Source organism: Episyrphus balteatus, chromosome 3 (genome assembly GCF_945859705.1).
Source record: "Episyrphus balteatus chromosome 3, idEpiBalt1.1, whole genome shotgun sequence".
In the NCBI taxonomy this organism is placed as follows: Eukaryota; Metazoa; Arthropoda; class Insecta; order Diptera; family Syrphidae; genus Episyrphus; species Episyrphus balteatus.
In genome coordinates, this window is record NC_079136.1 from 82,924,685 (window position 1) to 82,952,573 (window position 27,889).

Consider the following 27,889-nt stretch of genomic DNA (forward strand, 5'->3'; position numbering starts at 1 on the left):
TCCCATCTCCTTTCAATTTTCTCTATGTAAGAAAACGAAAACGGACGTTTTAACACAAATGTAGAAAATTCCGTCTGTTGCAATTTTTAAAAAGCCGACTACGCCAAAATCAATAAGCTATATGCATTTTCTAATATAAATACTGCAAACATTTCTCCGTATAAACTCTATATCAAATGTCTTTGCCAAATGCAAAATTGAACTCTTACTGATCTTAAGTGCTTCTTTAGTTCTAAAATAAAATCCGATGACCTTCCTTCCACTCTTAAAATATCTGGTACCTTAACTTCTTACCCTGCTACAATTGTAAAATAAGCTCAAAGACAGCTATAGTCCTGGATAATACCTATATCCGTACTCATGAAAAGATTCTTTTATTTCCTCAATTTTTTGAAAAAATGTGATTACAAACTATTGCTAATGTTTTTTCCATCCCACTTTTCAAAAACTTGATACATACCACTGTATATTTCCATTGAAAGTCAGTGTTCACCCCTGCCCAGCATGAATTTCTTTAGAGCAGATCAATCTCATCACAACGAACCTCATAAAATTTGTCTCCAAAGTGTTTTCGAAATAAAGTTGATCTCATCTATAGAAACTATAGCAAATTCTTTTATAAAATTTCTCAAAAAATCATATTTCTGATACTCAGATGCCTCGGCTTTTGACCATATTTCATAAGCAGGATTAGCTCGTATGTCTTGAAAATCGCATTTACAAAGTTCTCTGCAGGCAATATCCTCGGCCCTTTGATTTTTCTTCTTAATGTGAATGATGTTGGCTTTATTTTGATGTATTACAAGCTACGAGCATTATATTGTTCGGTTTTACGCTGTAACTAACGGGAAACAAAGGGTCAAGCTTATTTTATCCTCCTCCGATGCCGTCCCATTGCAAAACGCTCTTAATAAATTTTTTACTTGTTGCGAATTTAATTTTTTAGTAACATAAGTAAATATAAGGCGATTACCTTTTCTCTCAAAGCCTAAAACCTCCTTCCAGAACTTAATACTTTGAAAACCAACCAATTTCCATTGTTACCTATCTTTGTGATTTGGGATTCTAGAGAGCTGAATTATCAACAAAGTTAATTTAACTTTAGGTTTCGTTAAGCGGTGATCCTATTATTACCCGACCCTAATAAACCAGAATCCCTTTACGTAACGTTTGTAACATAATCTCTTTTTGAGCATGGTCTCCTTTTTTATTAAAATTATTCCCTGACAATCGAGGCAATTCATGGGATGATAATTTAAACTCACCTCCTTACGCTGACAAAGTTAAACTGATCAACCGTAAGCAAAATGCCGCAAAATAGCTAATACTTTCTTTGCCCATCAACTGTTAGATTGGTCCTCTACACTTCTGCAAAAAGTTCCCTCAGCGCTAATTCTTGAAACGTCAGTTAGAATCAGTATCTAAAATGTTAAGCCATCCTACCAATGTACATTTTGCCTTTGATTTTTATATAAGTAAATCCAAGCTCAAGATGCTTCCCACACCAATTTTTAAGGAACATTGAAAAAACTTTGAAAGTTGTTTTTTTCCTAGTTATCAGTGCGTTTACTTCATCACTCCACTACAATGTTTTTTTATTGATTTGATAAATGTATCCTTTATCATCTGCTCACATCCAGTTTAGAAGCATAAGCATTGAAAACAGACTTCACCTTTACTTACATAACCAGTTTAAGAAATATCAAATGGTCACTATGATTTCGAAATCACGTTAGCTCTTCTACTGGTATGATTGCGATTCCGTTTTTGTACGTTTCTGTCATCTTAATAATCTTAAAATGTATTCTATTTCCAAGATCACTACTTGCCTCCTCTGAATTTCAAAGATCTCGTAACAAACCAAAAAAAAATAAATCTTTCTTGCTGAAAAAAATTGTAAAACCATTCTTTATTTCAGGTGAAAGCCGTGACTCAGGTGTGTCTGAGAATCATTCACGCCAAAGTAGCGAACCATTTACAAATTCATCCGACGAGCCCGATCATCATGAAGAACTTTTAGCCATTCATGCTCGAATGAACCACAATGCCGAACAACAACAAAGACTACTCATTCCTCAAAATCAAATGATACCCGGCATGGAAGAAGCCAATGCCAAAATACAATGTATCGAAGATCAAATTCGTGAACAAGAAGAAGTTCTACGCGTTGAGCGAGAACTTCTTCAAGTCGAACAAGACGAACTTAAGCGACAGCGTGATAATTTAATTCTACGAGAGAACATGGCTCGGCGTGAACTACAGCATGGCGCTAAAATATTAATGTCCAACAATCGTAGATCATTGCAAGATATCAATGCAACTATAAACATGCAACAAAGTCAGAACAACAATAATAGCAACAATAACATCTATGCCAATATCCAAAATCAGCAAGTATATCAAATTGAAACAGACTATTGCAGGTCAATGTCAGATTTGCCAGATTTTCGTGGTGGATCGAAATTAATTCAGCAAATGCCACCAATGAAACCGACTCGTTCGCAAATGATATCCGACGAACATGTCCAAATGAGAATGTCCCAGCCAAATGTTCATCATATGCCGCCAGTGGTGTCACATGGCAATATGACAAGGAATGCCTTGCATGCTTTGAGTGCAACACCAAAACCAAAATACAATGATGCCTGGGTGCATACGAAAAAGGAATTTGCCGAAAATAAAACCGTGGAAAATGGTTGGGTGTCATATCAGCAAAAAAGAAAATCCGTCCCAGATACATTTAGCTACAACAATCATTGGCTTGTTCAAGAAGCTGAACAAAGACGAATTGAGCAGCAGCGTGGTCTTAGAAATACTAATGGTTGGACGAGGGGAGTAGGCAATAATAATATTGGTGTGCCACCAAACACACAAACTGGCGGAAATAAGGATAACAAACCATTGCCAGATGCTGTTATCCAAACACTTACACAAAGAGTCCAAAGCAAGGGAATCGGCGAACGGAAGAGGTAACTGCAAGAATATTTTTTCCATGTAGTTTAATTTATTTAAGAATTTTTTTTTACATTTTAGGTTCGATGATTCACATGCTGGTGTACCAAATCATCAAATTGGGTCACAAAGTATTTTACATAACTCATCACCGACTCGATTATTAGAGAAGAGTGTTACTCAACACCAGCAGCAACAGGAAAAAATACTTAGTGTGAGTGGTAAGAAGAAGTGCTCACATTGTGGCGATGAACTAGGTAATTACTTATTTAATTTAGTTTTTTTTTTTTTTTAATATTAAGAAGAAAAAATTCAATTTGCACATGGAAGTAATTCGTTATTTAATTTTAAGATATTTGAATGTTATTCAAAGATTCACGAATATTTGTTTTCTGTTTATTTATTAACACTGACGACAAGAAGATGAAGATTTTGTTTAGTTTTTGAGGACAAGGGTTTATTTATTTTCGATTAGAGTGTTTTAGCATCTAGGCCAAAATTTTAATTCACTATTTGCATGTTTTTTTTTTTAACCCACATAATGCAAGAGTGAGGGAGGAGAAGACAATATTTTAAAGTATCTCATAATACTGAATGAAATGAGGCCGCCCGAAACGACGTCTAAAAATTGTATTAATATCCTTTATAAAAAGATGAATATTTTTTGAGTTGGAGTGAGTGGGATTAGAAGTAACAGGGGTAAGAAAAAACAGTTACAAAAAACACTTTTCCTCCAAGAATGTCAGAACATCAGTTCTTATATTCAGAATGTGAATTTGTGTTAATATAGCCTACTCACATTAATTGGAAAACTCGAGATATTTAACCTCCCGAAAACCATATAATGCCGCGATTTAAAGCTGCCTGAATTTTTAATTAGTTATTAGAACGCATAAGTCTATAAAACTGCATACTCACATTTTGGTTATGCCTCCACTCCCAAAATTTGGTGTGGGCTCTCGGTCTATGTCCTTTCCGTTACTTTAGAATGGCCGATATGTTGAGAGCATAATCTTTTTTTATGAAAAAGAAGTCAAAATTTGGACAAGAGTAACTTTTAAAATAGTTGAGAGTGAATAAATGGGTTCTTAGTCAGAGGGAATAGCTTGCTCTACTCGACAATCAAATATGGAATACTAAAAGTGAGCTCTTAAAGAGTTGTATTTTTTCATGAAAATGTGACTCTTGGGGGCTTTACTCGCGAGATGAAGTTCCCTAGATAATAGAGGCTGAAATTAAACCCAGAGCCTCATCACGCTAACCATTGCGCAACTAATTCTTTAACTGTTTTTTTTTTTTTTTTTTTTTTAATTTTGCTTGTCTAACTCCGTTACCCGTTAACTTCTTTCTAAGCCACTGCGAGTGTGTGGAGTCTCAAAAACCCGTTTTTCTTACATCATATTCTTTCTGGCACCAACAAAATCAGCATCCTGTATTTCGTTCTACAAAATTCCTTTTTTTTTATTTCCCTGTGCTATTAAGAATGATAATTTTGCGTGTAAAATAACGAAATTAGGTACTCAAAAAAAAAGAAAATTAGGTATAAGTTTTTGAAAAACACGTTTAAAAAATTAACAAGTATTGTTTTTACATGTGCAAATTTGACCTTAAAAATAAAAGACATTTACAATTACTCAATTATAATTTGTCTATGCATGCTGCTCAGAAAATGATGATGCTGCTTGTAAGAAAACCCATAGTACCATCAAATACATCGTTTGGGTTTAAATGTAACTTTTTATTTAAATCAATCACAAAACATTCATAAAGAATTAATTTAATTAAAATCAAATGAATTTGTCTTCTTTTTTTTTAGGACGTGGAGCAGCAATGATTATCGAATCTCTGGGACTATTCTACCATATAAATTGTTTTAAATGTTGCGTGTGTCATCTACAGCTCAGCGATGGTCGTAATGGTACCGATGTTCGCGTTCGAAATCACAAGCTTCATTGCCAGAACTGTTATTCCAGTGATGATGGAATTAAGTTCAGTTGTGTATAAAATTATATACTCTCTTTCATTTTATTTTTTTCTTTAGTATATAATCTTGCGTGTGTTAGTCTATTTATATAAAAAAAACAAAAAGAAACAAAAAAAATACAATAATATAAATTGTTGTTATGGATTCTAATGGATTAGTTTTTAAGCAAAAAAACAATAAATTGTAAATTGTATTTAACGAAAATATATTATTATTATACATAAATGTTACAATGAATTTTAAGAAGATCGGTTAAACAGGATTTTTAAACAAAACAAACAAATAAAAATCAATGACCAAGCTTCTCATTGAAAATATTTTTATTCTATGTGGCAATATGTTTATCAGCTGTATATTGTGTCCAAATTTACTTAAAACAAAAAACGAAAAAAACAAAAAACCAAAAAAACAAAATTAAGGTTTGGAATTGTATCTTTCTTCCATTTAAATAATTGTTATTATAGTTTTAGCTGTTATTTATATTATAAAATTACTATACACATAAATATTATACAAACAAACAAAAAGAAACGTATTTTTGAATTGATTTAATATATAAACAAAGAATAAAAAATTAAAATAAAAAAATAAAACACAACACATAAATTATTCAGATATTTTAAATTTTATTCATACAAACACATTCACATACATACATACATATATCAACATCTTGTTTATATAACAAAAAAATTTTAGTTTTCTTTTTTTTTAATTAACAAATAAAACTGTTATTGAATTGAAATTATTGTTGTTTTTATTTTTGTCTATCTAGTTTTTGATCTTATTGAAGTTAGAAAACCACCGAACTTTCATTTACAAGTTCAACTGCAAGTGCTGTGTCCCATTCACGAGTAAACGGATAGTAGAAAATATTTTCCCAGCGATTTCCAGCCGGATAGTATCGAGCGATTTCTTCACTAGAAATACTGTACACATCGTTGCCAATTGAAAATATTTCAAAGAATTCTCTGAAAAGAAAAAAATGAAAAATTAAATAATTTTTTGAAGTAAATAATAACACTGGTTAACAAGGGTTTTGTTGCCGAAATAAAAATATACTTTTCAGAAGGTTTTCGGTGTACTGAACTCGAATCCGAGTTATTACTGTTAAAAAATACAAAAAAAAAAAAGTTTTTTTGACTACTTCGAACCTTATTCTTTTATATAAGGAAAATTGTTTCAACATAATTAGTAACGGTTTCTATAAAAACTGATTTCCTTCTTTCAAGACCTGTTTAAATCTTTCCGATATATTTTTAACTGCCCTAGATATCTCAAAATGAAGTAAATGGGTTTGGCTTCATATATCATAAAGGAGATAATGACGTTATATTTTCAATGGAAAATATAATATGCCAAACAACTGAAGATATCTCGGGCAGTAAAAAATAATATTTTTAAGTTATTGCAATTTTCTCGAAAAAGGATCTAACGATTTCGATTAAACTTGGTACCTATACATAATGATCTTAGTAAGCTATTCTAATCAAACTGCGTTTTTAATTTTTCTCAAAAAATTCTGATATTAGAAATATGGTGTTGCTATTTTTTTTTTTTTTTTCAAAATTAATTGAACGGGTGCCCGTTAAACAGCTATAACCTATGAGATGGTAGTTGTTGTTGTTCATTCAAAACCTTTCTAATAATAAATTATTGCTCTGAGAAATATAAAACTGAACTTGGAACACTTTTTTCTATAACATCGTGAATTCTATAATTCGACATTGATAGAATTGTCTTTCTCCAAATATGTAATTCTAGCATTTTAATAGAAATTTTATTTTTTTTTTGTAGAAATTTACGATTCATTTTTCGCAACAGCGCACATAGGAGTATTTGACCCAAAGAATGATCAAAATTATTTGTTGGTATTTTTAAATGTAAAAGGTTCAATGTAATTAATAAATACAAAAATTACTTGCCATATTTTAGAATTCTTACGATATGTTTGTATTAACCAATAAGATATTTCAATATAAACAAAAGTTACACATACACCACAGTGACCCGCAATTAGGACGCAAACAAAATAATTAAAACAAATTTATAGCTGACTAAACAATTAAACCAGTTCAGCTATATTGATTTGATCATTCAATAAATGTCAAAATTTTACATTATGGCATGCTTAGATTTCCGAGCCATTAGGTATCGCAAGCGGAAATGGTTAAGGCATTTTTTACTCACTATGAAATTAAGAAGTACTAATTTTCTAGGTACCAAGGGCTACTATAATTACTTTTTTGTTATTTTTCATTTTCGGCTTTCGTAAAAAAAAAAACATTAAACTCTCACCTTAAATGATCAAAAAGAAGTCGATACGGCAAGCACTATCATTTGAATAAAAGTACGTAAGAGATCGACATGGCAAGGTAATTATTATGGTTGTCAATTGATGCAGTGCCTATTTATCTATGACATTACGGTTAAACTTTTATGTTAAGCTTCATGTTTTATTTGAGACTTTTGAATTTTGATCAGCTTTTTGGTACCTATAAATTCCCCTTTGTGCAGCGGTACGATGATTGATATATTAATGTACATGTGATAACATAAACTTACCTTTCGGAAGTAAATTCTATCATTTCCCATTCACGACTTCGCAAATCAAATCGTTCCATTGAACTTCCTAGTCCCTCACAGCAATAAATGTAGTTATCTGTTACGGCACTAGTGCAATAGCTATTGACAACATTTAGTCTTGGCATACTTTGCCAAATACCAACTCTGGGATCGAACATTTCTACGGAACTTAAACTTTTTTGATCTGTTTCACCACCCATCACGTATAAGCTTTGTTCTGAAACAATTTTTAAAAATAAACTTGTATCGATATGATTTGAAAAAAAATTAAAAGGTACCACAGACAACAGCTCCCATTGAGCTCCTTGGCGATAACATCGGTTCAACAAGCATTGTCGTTCCCGTTTCCAAATCCATGCACTCGACTGATCTGTGTGTGACCTTCGAACCATTTCCTCCCATTGCATATAGAAAACTATCCAAAATCAGTGATCTATGATGTGAGCGTTGTTCTTTCATTGATGGCATGCTAAACCATTTATTCTTATAAACATTATAATAGAAGCATGTCCGTCGACTTCTACCAACACATCCGCCTTGGACGTATAAAAAATGTTTCTGACTTGCAAAGCTTAGTGCAAACGCTTCCAAAGGAAACGGACTGAGTGGTATCATATTGCCTGTTGTCATATCGTATTTGCCAAAATCTGGTTGCCTTCCCATTTTATCGAGCACGAAAATATTCCATTGCATTTTATCGATGCTCTGACTGACGCTGTCTACCCAATCACGACAGTCTTTATCATCATGAAGCATATTTATTGACTGAACAAGCTTGTTACTAACACAAGCTGGATGTAGTTTAGTAACTAGCTGGGTAAGATGTTGTTGGCGTTCGGCTGGATTATGATCGATCCATTTGATAATGCTGCGAAGAAGTGCTTCTTCATCGTAAATGTAAAGTTCTGGATTTTCTAGTATTTTATGAAACTTTAAGAAAAAAAAGAAGATATATTAAATTTTGTATTCAATATGTTTGTTTTAGTTTATAACGTTAAGGACAGAATAGATATAAATTCATTTCTCTCACAAGAAAAAAATAAGTAAAGTAGGACCTAAATGTACACTCTTTAGTAGGTCACTAGGTTTGACCCTAAACACCACCGTGTTGATACATACGCAAAATAAAATATTTTTAACACTGAAGGTGCCATTAATTAAAAATCAAATTCTAATAAATTTTATCTTTTTTAACTAAAAATCAGTAACATCTTTCAACTCTCCGAAAGTTGTATTTGGGTCTGAGGTTTAAAAATATGTAAAAAAATAAGATATCAATTTGGCTCGCTCAAATTTTCAGTTAATTTTCCTTTATTTCTTATAATCTACGATCAGTGGCGTATTGAGGGGGGGGCTCAGGGGGCTCAAGCCCCCCCCAAGCCTTCAAGATCATGTTTTTATTTAGCTGATTTCATCATAATTTACATGATTAACTGAAACTTGTTCGTAAATCTTAGAGATTTAGAGGCAGCACAGATGCTCGAGCCCCCTCCAAATTCTGAAACAGCTGTTTGGGTTTGTTTGAGTAAGAGCCTAAGCTGACGATGAGGGTTGGGATAATTTTTGTTTTTCGGATTTTAGTCCAATTCAGAATTCTTTAGATCATTTTTTTAGTATTTTGACTTCCAATTACATCACTGTTAAATTATTAGGGGTATTCACAATTCGATGCAAATGGTCTTGTATCGTTGTAAAAGTGCAAAAGTGTAACATTTTGTTTACACATTTACACTTTTGCTATACCCCAACCCTATTGCAAAATTTGTCTATTGTGTTGTGGTAGTAGAAAACAAAATTTTGCATTTTTACACCTTTTTGTTAAACCGGGTCGTGAATACCCCTATTGCAAAACTTCTTATTCAATCTCAAAACGCCGTATTTGATCGTCTTAAGTATATTTACATTTTTTTTTTTAATAATATTTTTCTCAAAGAAATTGGAAATAGAAATATTTGATATCTCAAAATCTAAGGCCCAATTTATTGACTCTCCATTAAACTTAAATCGCCATTAAAAAAGGGAATTTTAAAATTAAAAACCAAATTCGTTTAATTCAGTCTCTTTTAAGGACTTTTTTGAAGTTTGGCATCATTAACTAATTGATCATTAAATTTAAAAGTCGTTTTAGTTAAAACACCAAATTCGACCTTTTAAGAGGGATTTTTAGAGCAAATGGAGGTTTTAGACAGGGTTTCTATTTATTCACTCTCCATTAGCGTCAAATGTCATTTCATTTATTATTTTATTAAAAAAAGCTTCATTGTCAATTGACAATTAAAAATAAATAAAATATGCATAAATATGGAAATATTGAGATGGTGAAAAAGTGTTCAATCAATATCATAAGACCAACGTTTGGTAATTGTAATTGGTAAAAGTACCTACCTCAAATTATTCTAAAACTTTATTTTAAATTTTGTGATGTGATTTTAATGGAGCTAAAGCTGGGGTGAGATTCTGTATGGCGAAAACGAACAAACGTTTTCGTGTGTGCGAAAGGTTTGATTCACACAACTTGAAAAACGAAAGAATTTGTTCTGTATCTGTCGCAAATTTTCTTTCGTTTTTCAAAAACGAACGATCGTTTGCGTTTCGTTTTTTATAGAATGTACCCCCTGTTCAATAGGGCAAATCTTCATGGATTTATGCTTCTATGCACTTGCAAATATGCGAATCTTTTGCCTATTATATATTGGTATTATCATGCGAGCCGTTGCTAACTAAGAATTGGTTTATATTCAAAATAATGCCATAAAGGTAATATTATTTTAAATAACTGCGAGTCGAGGCTCTATTAAGGGAAGGTATGCGGGTTAAACAAACGAAAATTCACTTATTATAATTAGTCAATAGTCATGTACGTGGTCAATTGTCACATATACTATATCAACTGCTTCACCTCCAAAAAACACGGTTGTCGTGCTGCAAAATACATATTTTCAGTTTATGCTCAGCCTTTTGTTATAAGTTCTATTCGTGATATTGCATATCGTAAAACAGTCTGTGGGTTTTTGCTTGGCGTTTTAGCTGCAAAATACTTAAGGGCCATCTTTTTTGAGTTTTTATATTGTTTATCCTTCAAATTTAAACATATTTTATTTGACAAAAATGTAGCTTTTGACAGTTTAATTTTTCAAAAAATAAAAAAATCCCTGGGATATTTTTAATGGAGTTTTAAATATAAAGTTTCCATTAAAAGTAAAGACTTTAACTAAAGCAGAGTGAATTAAAATGAATTTTTAATTATGGAAACTTAAAGACGTCAATAGATTAACAAAGCTTTTAACTAAAACGACAAATTTAAAAATTTAATGGAGGCTCAATAAATTGGCCCTAAGTGGCCAACAGGTTTCTTTAAGTAAATTGCAGTTTGCGCTTCCGATTTGGATTGAAACAGCAACATATTACGAAAAAACATACATATGTATATATTTCGGATTAAACATCAAAAAGAATTTCATTCAAAATTAGTTTTTGAGACTTTCACGTTCTGCATTCCACTTTTTGCGTATTCACTTGCCGAAAGTGAAATAGGCGTTCTGCATTTTTTTACTCATTTAGATTTTCTGATCGAATTCAATTCACTATGTTACTGTTCGTGAATTTGGGGGCCTTTTTCAATGAATCTGCAATTGCAGTAATTTCACTTTAGAAACAAAATAAAAATGGAAGATCCTTCAGTTTTGACAGTTAGAAGCAATTTCGAAGTTTTCGAAACCGATCGAAATGAAGAATATTGATATTTAATTTCACGTGAAATTGAAAAGTGATTTGAATTCACTGTCGATCGAATTGTGGAACATGGGCGTATATAACTAAAATATTGAAGAGTATAGCTCAAAAACTCTTGACGTGATAGGGATAAATCTGTAAACAGTTTTGGATTCAGCACATGACAAAGTTCGAACGAAATAAAGTATTTTTTTTTTTTAAGGATGACTCAACTCCTTGCTGTTTGTGTAAAATGTTTGGGACACGAGAACTTTGAAAAAACACTAGGTACTCTGAATGTGAAAGGAGGAGACAGTAGTACGGATCTGTCGAGAGCAGTATAATGCTACTATACCACTTTCAGTACCGCAGCACAGCGTTTAACTCTCGATCAAAGATTAATAAAAAGAAATGAAAATTTTTTCGCAAATTTACCCTCTAAAAAATTTTAGTAAAATTTTCCAGCCCCCTCCAAAATTTTTTCTGGATACGCCACTGTCTACGATCCCAACATAGGACGGCCTACCCTCATCGTTATACCAGTAGATAGTAATATTTTCCTAAAGAATTAGAAACAGTTTGCACATGGGTTGCTCAATGACATCATGTCAAAGCATAGGGTTGTCACGTTTAAAATGCTATGTCAGAGAAAATCTAATTTGAAGGTTTGAATATTATAGGATTTTTAGGGCCATTTTGTTCACTATTACTCAACTTGAAGCAAACTCTCAAGTTGACAAACTATCAATAGTTGTAAAATATTTATTCATTCTATAGTTTAAATCATTCATTCATTAAGTTACTATTTTCATTCGAATAGTTTTTTCATTCGCAATTTTTTCATTCGAATAGATTTTTTTTATTCGATAAATTTTTCATTCGAATAGTTTTTTCATTCGAATAGTTTTCTTATACGATAGTTTTTTTTCATTCGAAAAGTTTTTGTGTGCGATAGTTTTTTCATTCGAATAGTTTTTTTATTTCATAGTTTTTTCATTCGAATAGTTTTTTTACGATAGTTTTTTCATTTAAATAATTTTTTTAGTCGATAGTTTTTTCATTCGAATAGTTTTTTTATACCATAATTTTTATATTTTATAGTTTATCCGATAGTTTATTCGATAGTTTTATTCGATTGTTTTATTCGAATGAATGAATGAACTATTCGATAGTGCAAATCATTCAGTTACTAACTATCGATAGTTCAAATCATTCGATAGTTCCCGTCACTAGTTTAAAAGACATAGTTCACCAAAATCAGCATAAAAGGTTTGTATTTGTATGTATTTGTTTTGCAGGGCTTTTTGAACTACCCCCAAAATATGCATTTAGGGACAGAAAAAAGTTTTTTTAGACTTTCAGTCGAGTCGTTGCAAAATTTCTTTCGTCAATTTCCAACCGATTTTCATTAAATTGTAAACATTTAGACTTTTGCAACGATATATTAAATGTGTGGACTTGGTTTAAAAATAAAAAAAGTTAATATGTACCAGCAATAGGAAATTAATAACTAATAAGTATAAACAAGGTTTGGCATACACAAAATGTGGATAAAAAAGATCATACTTTACAATTTTTCAAGTATTTTAAACTATTTTCAAACCGCCCATTATTGTAAATTAAGAAAAAAAAATAGTGAGTACTTAAGGTTAGTACATACTTGTTGAAGCAAGTCGTGAAGTGAATCCATACATTTTTTTTTTTGTGTCACCCGTGAACGTTCCATTGAAATTTCTTGGTGAAAAAAAAATTGGAGAGTTTTGCTTCACGACGTGAAGTAGTTTACGCGCAAAATGTACCGGAATCTTTTTCACTCGTGAATCTACTCTCCTCATATATTTTTCGAAAAAAAAAATATTTGAAAATTGAAAACAAACAAAAATTGTATGAATTCACTCCACGACTTTCTTCACAAGTATGTATCAGGCTTAAGAACATTAAATTTGTTCGAAGTTATTTTATTTTAATAATGAGTTTGAAAATTTAATTTCCAAAAAGAAATCCATGAAATAACTTGATTTTAAACACAAAAAAAAACCTAATATTGTACGTGATGCCATTAGTTTTTAAGAATTATTTTTTGTAAAAAAAAACTTTTTTATTGTTTAAAAAAAAATATTTTTCTTCCTTCTTTAATTATTTCATAGCTTCTTTGTTAAGTGTTCAATTTAAACCAATATACAAATTTTTTCCTTGCAATTATCTTTCACTTGAAAGCCTAAAAATATTTTTATTTATACAAATTTCTAGGACTTCTTCCTATATTTTGAGCAAGCCAAATATATTAATTAAAATGAAAATTGTGAACGCAGGATTTAATATTGATAATCAATGCAACTCTAAAACGCTATTACATTTCAAAATTCCATAGTTTCATACCGTAATTTGTATGTAATCTATGTATTTTTTAGTTACAAATATGTACAATCAAACTGTACAGAAATAAATTGCACGACTGGGGTCGCACGTACTTGCTCTTATGTTTAAAGTAACTATAATGTTAAAGCTTTTTATTCAAGAAATTTAAAATTTGATATTTTGAAGAAATTTTATAAGTAGTATAAAAAAATTAAATCTGTTTTTATAATTAATTAAACTCCGTTTTAAATTATCTTAAAACAAAAAACAAATATGCCGTTTTATTTCTTGTATAAAAAGGTATTTTTAGAAAAAAAATTTCGAAAATTGTAGGAGCCGTTTTTTAAAAAAATAATTTTTTATGTATAAAAATTTTTTAACATTTTTCAAAAAAAAGTTGGTATGCCATTTTGAAGAAATAATTAATTTACACATAAAAACTAAATTTCAAAATTTTTCATTGATCCGTTTTCAAAAAATTGATTTTTCAAAAAAAAATATTGAAATATTTTTTAAAAATCCAAAAATGCGTTTTTTGAAAATTTTCTAAATTTTTAATATTATCTTTACTTACACACGTTTGTATAAAAATTTTCATTTAAATCGGGTTAATGTTGTACGAGATATTCAGAAATGAAAAAACCCGTTCTATGACAGGTACCGTTAATAACGGTACAAAAAATATTATTTTTATTTAAAAAGTTGGCTCTTATGTGTAGTACTACACACAAAAATTTTAATCAAAATCGTTAAAGCCGTTTTTGAAAAAAATTAACTTTTCTATTTCCGTTATATGGCAGGTACCGTTAGTTTTGGTCATAAAAAAAAAATTTCAATTTCCCCTCTAGGGAATCACCAAAAACTGCTAACTACCAAGTTTGAAGAAAATCACTTCACTCGTTTAGGCTGCAGCTCCAGATAGAGACAGACACACAGACAGACAGACAGACAGACAGACAGAATTGCCGGACCCACTTTTTTGGCATTCTCCATCATCGTAATGTCATGTAAAATTGTTATCTCGAGTTCGATTTTTTTTACGAATCCTAAACTTGCCCTATAGTACCTATATCGCAAGTAAAAATCATCGGGGGAATTCCACAAAAATTATTTAAACAAGAAGTCATAATATCTACTCACTGATATTAAATTAATTTATTATATGAAAGTAAATTTTCATCTAATTCCGAAAATGATAATAGTGCAATAGAATAAATTACCTCGTCAAATGGAATGGATAGAAATTCATCACTTCTAGTAACTTCCTGAAAATGTTTAAGTACATATTCGCTTGCATATTCTTCAAGCCTTGGAAGTGAATGGTTTTCTGAAAGAAAAAAAAGCAATATATTAATTTACGGTGCAGACTTAAAACAAAACATTTTTAAAGCACTATCATATTGACTTTAATATTGACTATTGAACAATTTTATTTTATTTCAATTTATCAATTTATTTATCACCATGATGAATAGTGAATTATTTACCACAGCTATATCCTATGATTTTTTTAAATCAAGTCACTCGGGCGTATACGTAATAAAAAAATATTTACTTTATTGCAAGGTGAATTCACGTCAACAAGTGCTTCTTGGGACAAATTTTTATAGAAGAGAACAATCTTCAGATGACTTAAAAACTAAGATATACATAAATATACACACCTCCAAACTTTTTAACTCCAAGGCAATTATTGGCATCGAGTGCCTTGACAATAAAATCACAACATCTTTCCTCAATCCAATCGATTTGAAGAAACGAAGCTGTTGCTAGTAGATTCTGTACATTTGCATGATTAACAACCAAATGTCCTGTGTAGATGTAATCAAGGATTAATTTTAAGCAATCCGGTTCCATGTCATTTAGAACTATTTCCTTTTTGTCACTTTCAGGAAAATATCCTACAGGAATAAACAAAAAAATTACATCTGGTATTAGGAAAAAAATTCGAAAATATTTTCCCCACCGCTAAACATTGCGAGGAAATACAAGCTGGCCGCTGAGAGTACATTCCTATGAGCATTGAATTTTTCATCGCCAGCAACAAGAATTATATCGCAAAGCTATACAATAAGAAACCTTTAGACAAGTGAATAATATTATTATAGAATTCAATTAAAGAAACATTCATACCTGGCTGTCGTTTCGCAGTTCGTTTAGTCGCAATAGAATGTCATCACTGTGGTGACAATTTAAGAAGTTTGTAATAACTTTTTCGTTAATTTCTACTTTGTTTTCCATGTTTGATAAGATTTGCAAAAAACTGATAACTTACATAAATGCAAATTTACTTCTCCAATTAATGCACTTTTTTTTGCTATCAAATGATGAATTATTGATTCTATGTAAACTCTTACATGTCTTGCGCTGTTTATGGTTGTTGACTTTTTAAGTGCGCAGGTTACAATTTTATGTTTGATATTTTACTTCTGATTAGTAGGTAATTCGTGACTTTTAGTTTGAAATCTGTTTGGGTTCAAAAAAATTGTTAAAGTACCATAATTTGTTTTTTTGTAATCATTGTTCAAGGGAATTAAAATGCGAGACTGCGGGTCACACATACTTGCTCCTATAGTTTAAAGAACTAATATTAGTTAACTTTAAATTTATAAGAACTGTCTTTATATTATTATTTAAATATTAAACGTTGTTAAATTACATATTTGAATCAAAATATATTTTTTTAACATTCGAAAGCAGATATTTTCGGATCAAGGTCTCGGAACAAATTTTGGTTTACAGATATGAATTAATAATCAGCAGGTTTACATTTTTAGGACAAAAATTAACGAATCTATTTTTTCAGATTTTCGACAAAAAAATCAATTTGCCTAAAAAAAAGGAATTTTCAAAAAAGTCATCCAAATCAATCGAGTGAAACATCAAACGAAAGGCCTCTTTCAGCTCTTTTCTTAACTGAAAACCAAAAATTTCTTGTATGTAGATACGTCTGGTTGCTAAATTATTTGAATCAAAATATATTTTTTCTAACATTCCGAAGTAGATTTTTTCGGATCAAGGTCTCGGATTAAATTTTGGTTTACGGATATTAGTTCACAATCAGAAGGTTTACATATTTAGGACAAAAATTAACAAATCTATTTTATAAGATTTTCGAGGAAAAATCAAGGTTTACCCCTTGCCTAAAAAAATGCATTTTTAAAAAAGTACTCCAATCGATTTATACATCAAAATAAAGGGCTCTTTAGGATCTATTCATAACTGAAAACCAAAGTTTTCTTGGACGTCAGGTTGCTGAATTATTTGAATCGATATACATAAGAACATATGGAGGTTTCACAGCTAAAACGGACTAAGTCAAAAAATAAAAAAAATCCAAATCTGGTGCCAAAATCTGCGCAAGGTTTGACTCTACTAAGATCTTTCATTAGTTTGATCCAAAAGTATTTCGATTCAAATTGTCATTTGTTCGAAAAAAAATATTCACCATAAGATTCAATGGAAACGTATTTAGGTACTTGAACTCGTTATAGGCTATTGATTATGTCGAAAAAAACATGGCAATAAGGAACTATCACGTTCACGGGTTTTTATTGCAGGAATCGTTCAATGGGTTATAAGAGAAGATAAAACCGCGGAGTGCTATTAAATGAGAGGGTGGAAACTGAAGATAGGGGTGTAAAAGCCCCCTTTTTGGTTTTTTCAATATATCTCGTAAACCGAGCAAAATTTTAATATATTGCTCTCAAAACTTTTTGTAGAGAATTGAATTTCCTATTAGAATAATGTTTTTTAAAAATTGTAAAAAAAAATTTCCATACCAAAATAGTCGAAACAATCATAAAAAAAATATCAAAAAAATCGATTTTTTGAGTTTTTTTGCTTTTTTAGTTGTACATTTTTTTGGGTTGAGATAGACATAAACATTGCTCAAAAGAAAAAAAGAAGATTAAATGTCCTTCAAAATGCTGTACTCACTAAATTTTTTCATTGAAAATTAACCGAAGTATGGCCATTTTAATCTATCTTTTTTTCGCATTTTTAGTTTTACTCAAGTAAAACAGAAAAATTTGAGGGGAAAGTACGATAACTTAAGCACCAAGAACTGATAATGAGATTTTGTAGAGGGGTTAAATACAATCATTGTTTACTATGGCAGGGGGGTCTAAGTCCCCCCGTTTTGGCGGGAGGGGCAATTTTCTAAAAAAAATACTTAAAAGAAAAAAAAATTATTAAAAAACAACGGCAACACTTACAGTTTTGATTGATACTTTTCTCAAAAGCTAGAATTATAAACTTAATATAAATTTTAAAATTAAGTTATTTTAATCAATTGTTTTTGAAATAAACGAGTGATTCCGATAATGAAAGTATTTTGTCTATTTTTCAATTTTCTCAAAAAGTAGAAGGCACAGGAACATTATGATTTTATGATTTGATAAGAAATCAATTAAGACAATTTACTTTGTCGATCAATTTCGTATTGAAGTCCACATTCTTTGTGAAAATTGTACTCAATGTGCTTTTTAAACTTTTTTTTCACAAGTTTTGACTTTGAAATCGGGTATTTCAAAAACAATTTATTAAAATAACTTCATTTTAAAATTAATATAAAGTTAATAATTCTAGCTTTTGAGAAAAGTATCAATCAAAACTGTAAGTGTTGCCGTTGTTTTTTAATAATTTTTTTTTTTCTTTTAAGTATTTTTTTTAGAAAATTGCCCCTCCCGCCAAAACGGGGGGACATAGACCCCCCTCCCATAGAAACGGATATTTTCGGATCAAGGTCTCGGAACAAGTTTTGGTTCACAGATATGAGTTCACAATGAGCAGGCCTATACATTTGGGTAAAAAATTACAAATCTATTTTTTAAAGATTTTCGAGAAAAAGTCAAGGTTAACTAACCCCTTGCCTAAAAAAAGGGCATTTTCAAAAAAGTTCTCAAATCAATCGAGTGATACATCAAAATAAAGGTCTCTTTATAAGCTCTATTCATAACTGAAAACCAAGAGTTTCTTGGTCGTCTGGTTGCTGAATTATTTGAATCGAAATATATATTTTTTTAACATTCGGAATTAGATATTTTCGGATCAAGGTCTCGGATTAAGTTTTGGTTTACAGATATGAGTTCACAATCAGCATATATATATTTATATATTTAGGACAACAAATTACAAATCTATTTTTTTAAGATTTTTCGAGAAAAAATCAAGGTTAACTTGACTCAAAAAAAGGCATTTTCAAAAAAGTCCCCGAAGTCCATTGAACGATAGGTACATTTAAAGTAAGGCCTTTTTAAGCTCAATTCATACCTGAAAATCTAAAGCTTCAAGCAAGCGGCACTTGTATTTGTTTTTCGAAAAACTAAAAATTAATTTGCAATTTTTAAAATGCGACGCCACATTAATTTCTCTTCTTCCCTTCCACATCCACTTCCGGCCATCTGTTGATCAATCGATTTTTCCCCTGATATTTACCATTGATTCGAAATTTCCTCATCACTTATACAGGGTATCCCATAGTTACCGCCTAGACGATGATTTGCTGAGGTAATTCTAAATCGAATTAAATGAACTAGTTATGCACGCTAAAAAAAATTATTTTTTTTTAAATTTTTTTCCAAAACTGAAATGTTTAACCCTTCGTTGCACTGTGTTGCAGATCTACAACATACCACATTTCACTGTATAAAAAATGTATATATAGTTTTTTTCTAAATCGGAGCAATGTTGCTGATCCGCAACATTCCTCTCCTAATCATGGTCTTTGTTTGAATCCGCTACATGACTTGTGCTCTTTGCTCTCATTTGTCAAAGTTTATTTAAAAAAAAAGCCGATTTTTGTGTTTTATATGATTTCATTGATTGTTGAAAATGTTCAAAAATATTGGTTTTATAAAAGCTTTATGTGAAAAGTGAGCAGTAGGTCTGTGCAATAATAAAACAAAGATTTGTTTCAAGGCTTTCAATTGTAAGTAATTTGTTAAAAATGGCACAGTTAGCCAAATTTTGAAAATCTGCTACATTTAAATTTTCTCAATAAAAAAATGAAAAAAATTAAGTTTAATTTTTTTAATTATTTTTTCTCGTATTATCACTTTTTTTTTACTTCTTTTTTGAAAATGTTACCAAAAACTGAGTCATTGCGCTACGAAGGGTTAAAATAGTTTAGAAATAGAACTATTTAAAGAAAATAAAAACGGTAATAGCTCGAGAACGAAGTGGAAACAAGAAAATTAATTGAAGAGTTGTTTGACTCCAGGTGGAATCTTGTTCATTCATAACAATTTTTAAAATTGGGACATAATTTGCAACACTTTTACAGTTATGAACTTGATTTTCGCTTGAATTTAAACTCCATAAAGGTATTTTTATTCCCAAATCACATTCAAATCGCATTCCCTTTTAAAAAAGAACTTAAAAAATAGAGCATTTAAAACAATATTGTAGTTCATTTTTTTTTAAATTAAGCATAAAAATATCAAAATTTAAACAAACATTTTTAATAGAATAAATATACACAATATATAACACATTTCTTAAAATTATTCATCACTTTTTTTTTTCTTAGTTGCATCTAAAATGGATCAGCGTATTGGTGATCATCGTCTTCATCCTCATCATCATCATCGTCATCATCATCATCATTATTATTATCATTTTCTAATATTCCTCCTTCATTTTGTATATCTGCGACCAATTCATCCATCATATTATTAAAATCATTGCGGGTTGTAAGCGGATATCGTAGATTTGTCGAAACATTAAGGTAATTATGGTGATAGTTTAATTGTCGATACACTGACCATCTTCCTGATTCAGGCACATACAGTCCTATATGATCTTTAAACAGTCCGTAAAGTTTATTGTCAACAGTAAACACTTGGTCAGGATATCTGTAAGAGATTTATTATATTAAAAAACAATAATTCATGCTTTTTCTGATTTTTTGAGATTACCTATTGTACTGAGTACGAATTAGTGTCCAACGGTTTGTCCGTACGTCATAGCGTTGCAATGCATCCGAATGAGTTGTGTAAATGTAATCATCGACAACAGCACAAGAAGATGCACCTGCTCTATATGAATTAGATTCTATTTCTTCCCATTTACCAATACGAGGATCCAATCGCTGGATACATTTTAAATTGACAGCTCTATTTTTGCCGCCAATTGTATAAATTGAATTTTCTGTAAAAAATAAACCAATAAATATCAGAATAATCCAAATGATGTAAAATCTCAAAATTTACCATGAAACGCTAGTCCCATTTGTTCCTTAGGTCGAGGCAAATCTTCACACCAACCACGACGTCCTGTGTGCAAATCTAAAAACTCTACTTGTGGTAATGCTTTCAGGCCATCTGAACCACCAATAGTGTAAATTGTACCATCCAAAACACCACTTCGATGATAAGCTCTTCCCTTGAGCAGTGGAACAAATGGATTCCAATAATGAGTTTTTTGCTGTATCGTGAATGTTTCGTCAGTGATAAGTTTTTTGTTTTTCCATCCACCCAGATGGAAAATATTATAACCAAAGCATACGTAGCTTCCTTCGAAAATCTTTTCTGGCAATGATTGTATTTCATATTGATCATTTTGGGTAAAGAATTTAATCGTTCTAGGTGTAAAGTCGGTAATTCTTCGTGTAAGTAATATCTGTATTTGTGATTCATTTAAATTAACAGATGTGGCAGGCGCCGCCCAATGGTCTAAATAGTGAATAGGACGTGAAGAGATTCTATTGGATAGTAATATTTCGCGGGATATAACAAGAGGCTGGAGATATTTCAGTAGGTCTTGGAGAAATTCAATCCGGATGTCATATAAATGATGGATCCAACGCATTACGAATAAGTAAATTAGATCCTCCACACATCCACTTAGCTTTAGTTTCTGAACAAAAAGTCTGAACTGTAAATAAAAGCAAATGAGTTTTATTGTAATTTTGCAAAAAGTGGCTATTCTCTACAATAAATAAATAACTTACCTCATCGAAATCAATTTCTAGATATTCATCATTTGAGTAAATGTTATGAAAGTTTGCAACAGCCACTTCTAATGCTTTCAGACGCAAAGTCCTAATGGAATGTTTTCCTATAAAATAAAAAAAACAAGAATTTCAGCATTTCCAAGTTTTAATTATAGGAGAAACATGTAAGTCTTACCGGCAAATATAATGTATGAAATACAATTGCTCAAAACTAAATTATTTGCCAAAAACGAAGAGCAAACTTCTTCAGCACTGATTATTTGCAAGTAGGATGCTGCCAAAATAACCCTCTCAACATTACTTGAATCGAATTTTAATAAACCGGTGTAAAGGTAATCAATTAAAATTTTCAAACAATCAGGTGGAACGTCTTTCACAACAAATTCTGTTTGACCAGACTCCTTGAATGAACCTGAAATTTAAAAAAAAAAATTAAAAATAGCCGATGTTGTCGTATTGTTTTTTTATAAATTTAAATTAGATTTTTGTGAATAAAAACAACTTTTTTCGAAAATTTAGTTTAAATTTCATAAATTAAATTATATCAAAAGATAATCTATATTATTTAGGGAACAAATAAGTGTTAGTGAGGAACAATTTTCTACCGTCTAAGCGGTAGAAGCAAATTGGCTTCAAACATAAAAAAAATATTTGAACAGAACGGCAACACCTTAAATATTAAGGTACAACAAGTTGTATTGTCTGAAGTCCACTTTAGCTTCACTTTGAATTTATAAGAAACTTAGAAATTGAGAAGGAAAATAGTACTATTGAAGAATCATACATAGACGTGGCACTGGAGAGTAAATCCGCTATGAATGAGAATTGGAGCCCTAGTGGATTGTGTATTCGATATTTGTATTTATTTTCTGTTAAATTTTTATTTGTTTATTTTTTTATATTTTAAAAAATAAACAAAATTTAAGAAGCTGAAGAAATTTTAAATTTTTGATTCTTATTTGAAAGGATTTTGTTTTTTTGTTTATTTCACAACCCTGACACGTTTTCTACGTGCACTGTGGCGTAAACGTGCTTTTTTGTATTTATTTATGGGATCTTATTTAATTTCCGTTTGTAAGTGTTTGGGAAGAGAAGATGGTTGATCAAGTTAGAAATTGTATGTTCATGTAATATGGCGATATTACACATTATTTTGAAGTATTTTGTCTTTGTGAATAAAAGCATACACACAAACCTACAAGCTTTTAAAATTAGTAAAAATTCAATATTTCGAGGAAAAATTTTAAAATATTTAGGTTCTAACGTTAAATTAATTTAGTAACTTATTTTATTTGCTATTTACGGTTGCAAAAATAAAGAATAGATGCTTTTCCACTAAACTAATTTTAATATCGAATAATTGTGTAACGAAGCTTGTTTAAATGTTAATTTATTTTAGCAATCACAGGGGAATATTGTCATCGTCACTATTACATTCATCTTGTGGGATTGTTTTTCCTTCACGTTCATGTGAAGTTTTTTCTGCAGTTGGCAAGCTTATGCTTTAAAAATGTTTTTAGATGCTTTACACTCCCTGAAATTAATTTATAGCTATAAGAGTTATATAATAAAGAATCTTTTCTTGTAACTTGCATAAAGAGTTGCCGTTCGCAACTAGTGATTTACTATTTGAAAAAAGTAAAAAAAAGCCGGCATAATTTGTTCATTTTTCCTGACCACTTTTTCATGGAATTACCCCTAGGATATAAAATAATATTTTTTTTTCAAATTCTCGTCCGTAGAAAGAATCGCTTATTTTTAGTTAATAATTACTATGGATAAGTTTATAATGGCAGTTGTTGTTGTCTCAATATGTATGTTTACTATTTGTTTCATTTTTTATGTACATAGGTATGTATGATGAGTAAAATCATCTTATTTACATTTTATATAGCATTTCAATGTGCGATACAATTTATTTTTGTTTGATATGTTTGTATTATAGTGAAATTTACTTTTTGATAGATACATTTTTGGAAACAAAATTATTTAGGACAAGCTCGATTCTCTTTGGGCGCTTGAAAAACTATCGATGTCTCTTCTACATATATATAATTATAAGTTGATAGTACCTAAAATTTTTGAAGAAAAAAAGTTTCTCAACTTTTTGAGTTTTTCAAAGTGTTCACAGAGTTTGAAAACTGTGATGTTATAGAATCTTTTAGCTTTAAGAAAAGCTAGAATTTGGTTTTGTAAGTGTTACAATTTTGTTAAAATGTTTTTTTGAAGTGAAAACTTCTTTAATACCGTAGTGATTTGAAACACGATGAAACGAAAAAGCAGTAAATTAATTATTGATTATAACTTTGATTATAAATAAATGAAATTTATAATGTAGAAAGATAATAAACCTATATTTGTACAAAATTTTAGTTAATTTCATATTCACAATCCTGAGATAACGATGAATTGCATTAAATCGAAAACCGTAAGGATTTGGAATGAACAAGTTACCAAATTCTGAGAGCCCTTAAGTTCTTCAATCAGCATATTTCGTTTGATCCATTACTTTTGGGACACCCTCTATACAGTTTAAATTCAAAATTTCTTGAGTAAATCTATGAATATGTTGAAATCGTGCAACCCACCTGCACATGATTGGGTACAGTTTTCTTGGTACTTGCTAAATTTTAATGTTTGAAGTACCTATCAATCAAAATTTTTTGAAAGTTTCACTTCTACCACGTGTGAATGCAATTATTTTCCATTCTTTTTTTGTTAGATTAATATGATTTGAAAATTTTTTGTTTTTTTTTCTTTTTTAATTCAAGTGGGCCTTACTGACGTTGCGCATCGAACATCGGTCTTCTCTTCTTCTCTTCTTGATTCATTTTTTTTTCTTAAACTTCATCTCATCTGAAATTTTGCACTTGTTCGAGGTGCACGGAAACACCAACTAATGGTTCTTTATAAAACTCCTTAAAGGCGTTCAAGTTGCATAGCTTTAAACATTACGCTAATACCTGAAAATTTTATAGTCTAAGAGCCGGCAGCATATTTTGGCAGTTTTGATATAACCGAAATTCGAGTGGGCACATATCTAGATATGACCACAGTATGTCAACGGAAACAGTATGGCAGTGATCTTTTTCAGCTTTCCCTTGCCAGACGCATCCAAAGTGCAGTCAAAAATCAACTTTTGGCGTTTTGGTATAACCGAATAAATGATACACCAAAAAATCATAAAAAAATCCCCTGATTTCGAAACTGTGGGTACCGCAAGTTTCTTTTTCAGCTTTCCCCCCGCCAGACCGCTTTAAAGCATTTTTAAGTGCATTTTTCTAATCAAAACCTAATTACTTATTTTCTGTTAGGTATAACCATATGATGGTAACAAATTAATATTCTATGTCTATTCCAGGTCTAGAAAATTTAATTTTAAGCCAGCTATTTTTCAGCCTTCCCTCTGCCAGACGCATCCAAAGTGCAGTCAAAAATCAACTTTTGGCGTTTTCCTACGTATTAACCGAATAAATGATACACCAAAAAATCATAAAAAATCCCCTCATTTCAAAAATGTGGGTACCAGAAGTTTTTTTTTCAGCTTTCGGCCAGCCTGACCGCTTTGAAGCATTTTGAAATGCATTTTTCTAATAAAAAACCTAATAGCTTATTTTCTGTTGGGTATAACCATATGATGGTAACAAATTAAAATTCTATGTCTATTCCTGGCTTAGAAAATATAAGTTTAAGCCAGATATTTTTTAGCCTTCCCTCTGCCAGACGCCTTTAAAGGTTTCCCAAACAGGTTTTTCCATACAAAAAACACCTAGTTTCTGTTTTTTTCTTATAAAATTGAAATAATATTTTTTTTGTTTAGAGTAACCATATGATGGCCAAATATTAACTTTCTCTGCCTTTTCCTGATTTAGAAAATGTAAGTTTAAGCCAGTTTTGTTTCAGCCTACCCTCTGCCAGACGCCCTAAAAGGTATCTCAATAGTACGGGAAAGTTAGATTTTGCTATATGGGGATCTGGGAAAAAATCCGAAATGTCTGAAAACTAGGTGTTTTTTGTATGGAAAAACCTGTTTTGGAAACCTATAAGGGCGTCTGACAGAGGGAAGGCTGAAAAATATCTGGCTTAAACTTATATTTTCTAAACCAGGAATAGACATAGAATTTTAATTTGTTACCATCATACGGTTATACCCAACAGAAAATAGGCTATTAGGTTTTTTATTAGAAAAATGCATTTCAAAATGCTTCAAAGCGGTCAGGCGGGCCGAAAGCTGAAAAAAAAACTTCTGGTACCCACATTTTTGAAATGAGGGGATTTTTTATGATTTTTTGGTGTATCATTTATTCGGTTAATACGTAGGAAAACGCCAAAACTTTGCCAGACTTTTTCCGTTGACATACTGTGGTGCATATCTAGATATGTGCACACTCGAATTTCGGTTATATCAAAACTGCCAAAACATGCTGCCGGCTCTCGGTCTATTAGGTCGCTCGATCAAATTTATTCGCTTTATTATGTATAAATCTTTTATTAAACTGTTAAGATATTCAAAATATGTGTTCGCCTAAGACAAACATTTGCACCAATCTAAAAATTGGGACATACATACAAGCCTTCAATTGATCATTAAAAATGTATTGTAAAAAGTCGCAATCAATCTCATGTCTTCGAAAAAAAGTTAATATGCCTAGGTTAAATATCGAAAACATAGCGTGTTTTTAATTTGTTCATATTCTGTTAAGGTATTATTAAATCAGTTTGAAAAAAAAAGATACTTTCCAACTCTTTTGAAATGCATCAAAAACATGTTTTATTTTTCTGGATGATGTGATGATAGGTAGTCAATTTAATTTCATCACTATTTCATTAGCCACTTCTAATGAATAATAATGACGAAAGCACATTATTGTTCGTAAGTTTATTTATTTAATGAAGCAGGTAACAAGTATTTAGAATTTTCTTGTATATTTTGTTTACAAAACAAATTCATATAATATTTCATAAATTTTTACAATTACCTGAGAATAAGACATTGAAGTATGGACTGCATGCGCAGAGTACACTTTTGTGGGCCAAAATAACTTCTTCGCCGGCTTTCAACTTAATATCACAGAACTTAAAATAAAAAGAAAATAATAAAAGCATGACTAATTAGATAGTTTGTTTATATTATAAAAAAAAAGATAATAGACTAACCGTTCCTTGTTCCCGCAGTCGATTCAATCCATCCATTAAATCAATGGAAACAATTTTCTAAGAAATTTATTAAATATTAATTTATTTCTCCATTTTTATAATAAAATTAGTAAATTTTTACCTTGTTATTATTATTAAATAACACAGAATTGTTGTTGCGTGCTTTGTTTCTTAAATTTTCCATTTTAATAAAAATGTTTATTAGACTTTTTTGAGTAAAGTGAAGAGGTGGACACTTGGACAGTGATTAATATGATATTTTCATTTCACAAGTAATCGGAATAGCTTGAAGCTATTATTATTAAGATAACTATTTTTTGTTCTTTTTTTTTTATTCTGATGGTTGAATCATGTGGGTTGGAGCAATTGTTAAAAAAAAAAAAAGAATAACAACAAAGACAAAAGTAGGTATTTAATTTTGTTCTTATCAAAATATAGAAGCGAATACGAATGTAAAGTTTATGAAAACTAAATATTTGAATTTTTATTTATTTATAACTATAAAAAATTAGCTGCACAATTTTCAAGTTGAGCCGCGATAGAAAAGAAAAATTTTTGAATTAAAACCTATATGGAAATTCTGTTTATATGGAAAAGTCTTTAGAAAAGCTTTCCAAGAAGCTTTTATTATGTCAAAAATGTCAGTTTTGTGTCAAAATAGTAGTGTCAAAAGTTATGTCAAAAAAGTAGTAGATGTTGCTGTGGTGCTGGATAATGCACCATTTACATGAGTGATAATTTCAAAGCATATAGCCTGTTTTCACAAGAGCCCCAACCTAATTGATTAGGCGATTGAAAAATCACCGTGTAGCCCGGCACATTGGGCCTATTCGGCGAGATCTTTTAAGGCTTGGACACACCAAGGGTACATGCCGTAGCGGTGCTGGTACTTCTATGAAAAAAATTCCAAACAGACACATCAACGTTCAGATGTGGAATTTTTTTCATACAATTACCCCTACCGCTACCGCATGTACCCTTCGATGTGGCCATCAAAGTTTGGCCACACCGGAGGGTATGCGGTAGCGGTACGGGTAGCGGTAACGATATTTGTATAAGAAAAAAATTCAACATCTGAACGTTGATATGTCAGTTTGGAATTTTTTTCATACAAGTACCGTTACCTCTACCCGTACCACTACCGCATACCCTCCCGTGTGGCCAAGCCTTCAAGCCTTTATTCT

At 30.6% G+C, this 27,889-nt stretch overlaps 3 protein-coding genes and 1 long non-coding RNA gene across 7 annotated transcripts in view; 2 read left to right on the forward strand and 2 right to left on the reverse strand.

The window, feature by feature from the left end:
• LOC129913661 (uncharacterized protein CG43427) overlaps positions 1-5,040 on the forward strand; it is a 111,771-nt gene extending 106,731 nt beyond the window's left edge. For 2 of the 3 annotated variants that reach the window (XM_055992444.1, XM_055992445.1), the window contains 3 exons: positions 1,919-2,969; positions 3,034-3,209; positions 4,769-5,040. In XM_055992444.1, the coding sequence (XP_055848419.1) occupies positions 1,919-2,969; positions 3,034-3,209; positions 4,769-4,956 (1,415 nt within the window). In that variant the 3' untranslated portion in view covers positions 4,957-5,040. Of the gene's footprint in view, positions 1-1,918; positions 2,970-3,033; positions 3,210-4,618; positions 4,683-4,768 lie in introns of all 3 variants that reach the window. The other variant, XM_055992446.1, reaches the window with a different exon arrangement.
• A 641-nt stretch (positions 5,041-5,681) lies between these two features.
• LOC129913662 (kelch-like protein 28) lies at positions 5,682-16,152 on the reverse strand. Of its 2 annotated transcripts, none has more exons than XM_055992447.1 (7): positions 15,725-16,152; positions 15,558-15,654; positions 15,256-15,492; positions 14,812-14,918; positions 7,801-8,452; positions 7,502-7,739; positions 5,682-5,907 (listed from the first exon to the last, which is right to left on the reverse strand). In XM_055992447.1, exons 1-7 carry the CDS (start codon positions 15,830-15,832, stop codon positions 5,730-5,732), a joined length of 1,617 nt encoding a protein of 538 aa, XP_055848422.1. In that variant the 5' UTR covers positions 15,833-16,152; the 3' UTR covers positions 5,682-5,729. The 2 variants fall into 2 exon arrangements, with proteins under 2 accessions (XP_055848422.1, XP_055848423.1); XM_055992448.1 differs by having other exon boundaries at positions 15,558-15,670; positions 15,725-15,831.
• Positions 16,153-18,104: 1,952 nt separating this feature from the next.
• LOC129915474 (uncharacterized) lies at positions 18,105-20,233 on the forward strand. Its single transcript, XR_008772309.1, has 3 exons — positions 18,105-18,208; positions 18,267-18,399; positions 20,124-20,233. It is a non-coding gene; the product is annotated as an uncharacterized LOC129915474 (long non-coding RNA).
• On the reverse strand, positions 19,985-27,241 carry LOC129915473 (kelch-like protein 20). The gene is made up of 8 exons (XM_055995024.1): positions 26,827-27,241; positions 26,706-26,762; positions 26,528-26,624; positions 21,724-21,960; positions 21,546-21,652; positions 20,806-21,469; positions 20,512-20,743; positions 19,985-20,448 (listed from the first exon to the last, which is right to left on the reverse strand). Exons 1-8 carry the CDS (start codon positions 26,887-26,889, stop codon positions 20,130-20,132), a joined length of 1,776 nt encoding a protein of 591 aa, XP_055850999.1. The 5' UTR covers positions 26,890-27,241; the 3' UTR covers positions 19,985-20,129.
• Between the last annotated feature and the right edge of the window lie 648 nt (positions 27,242-27,889).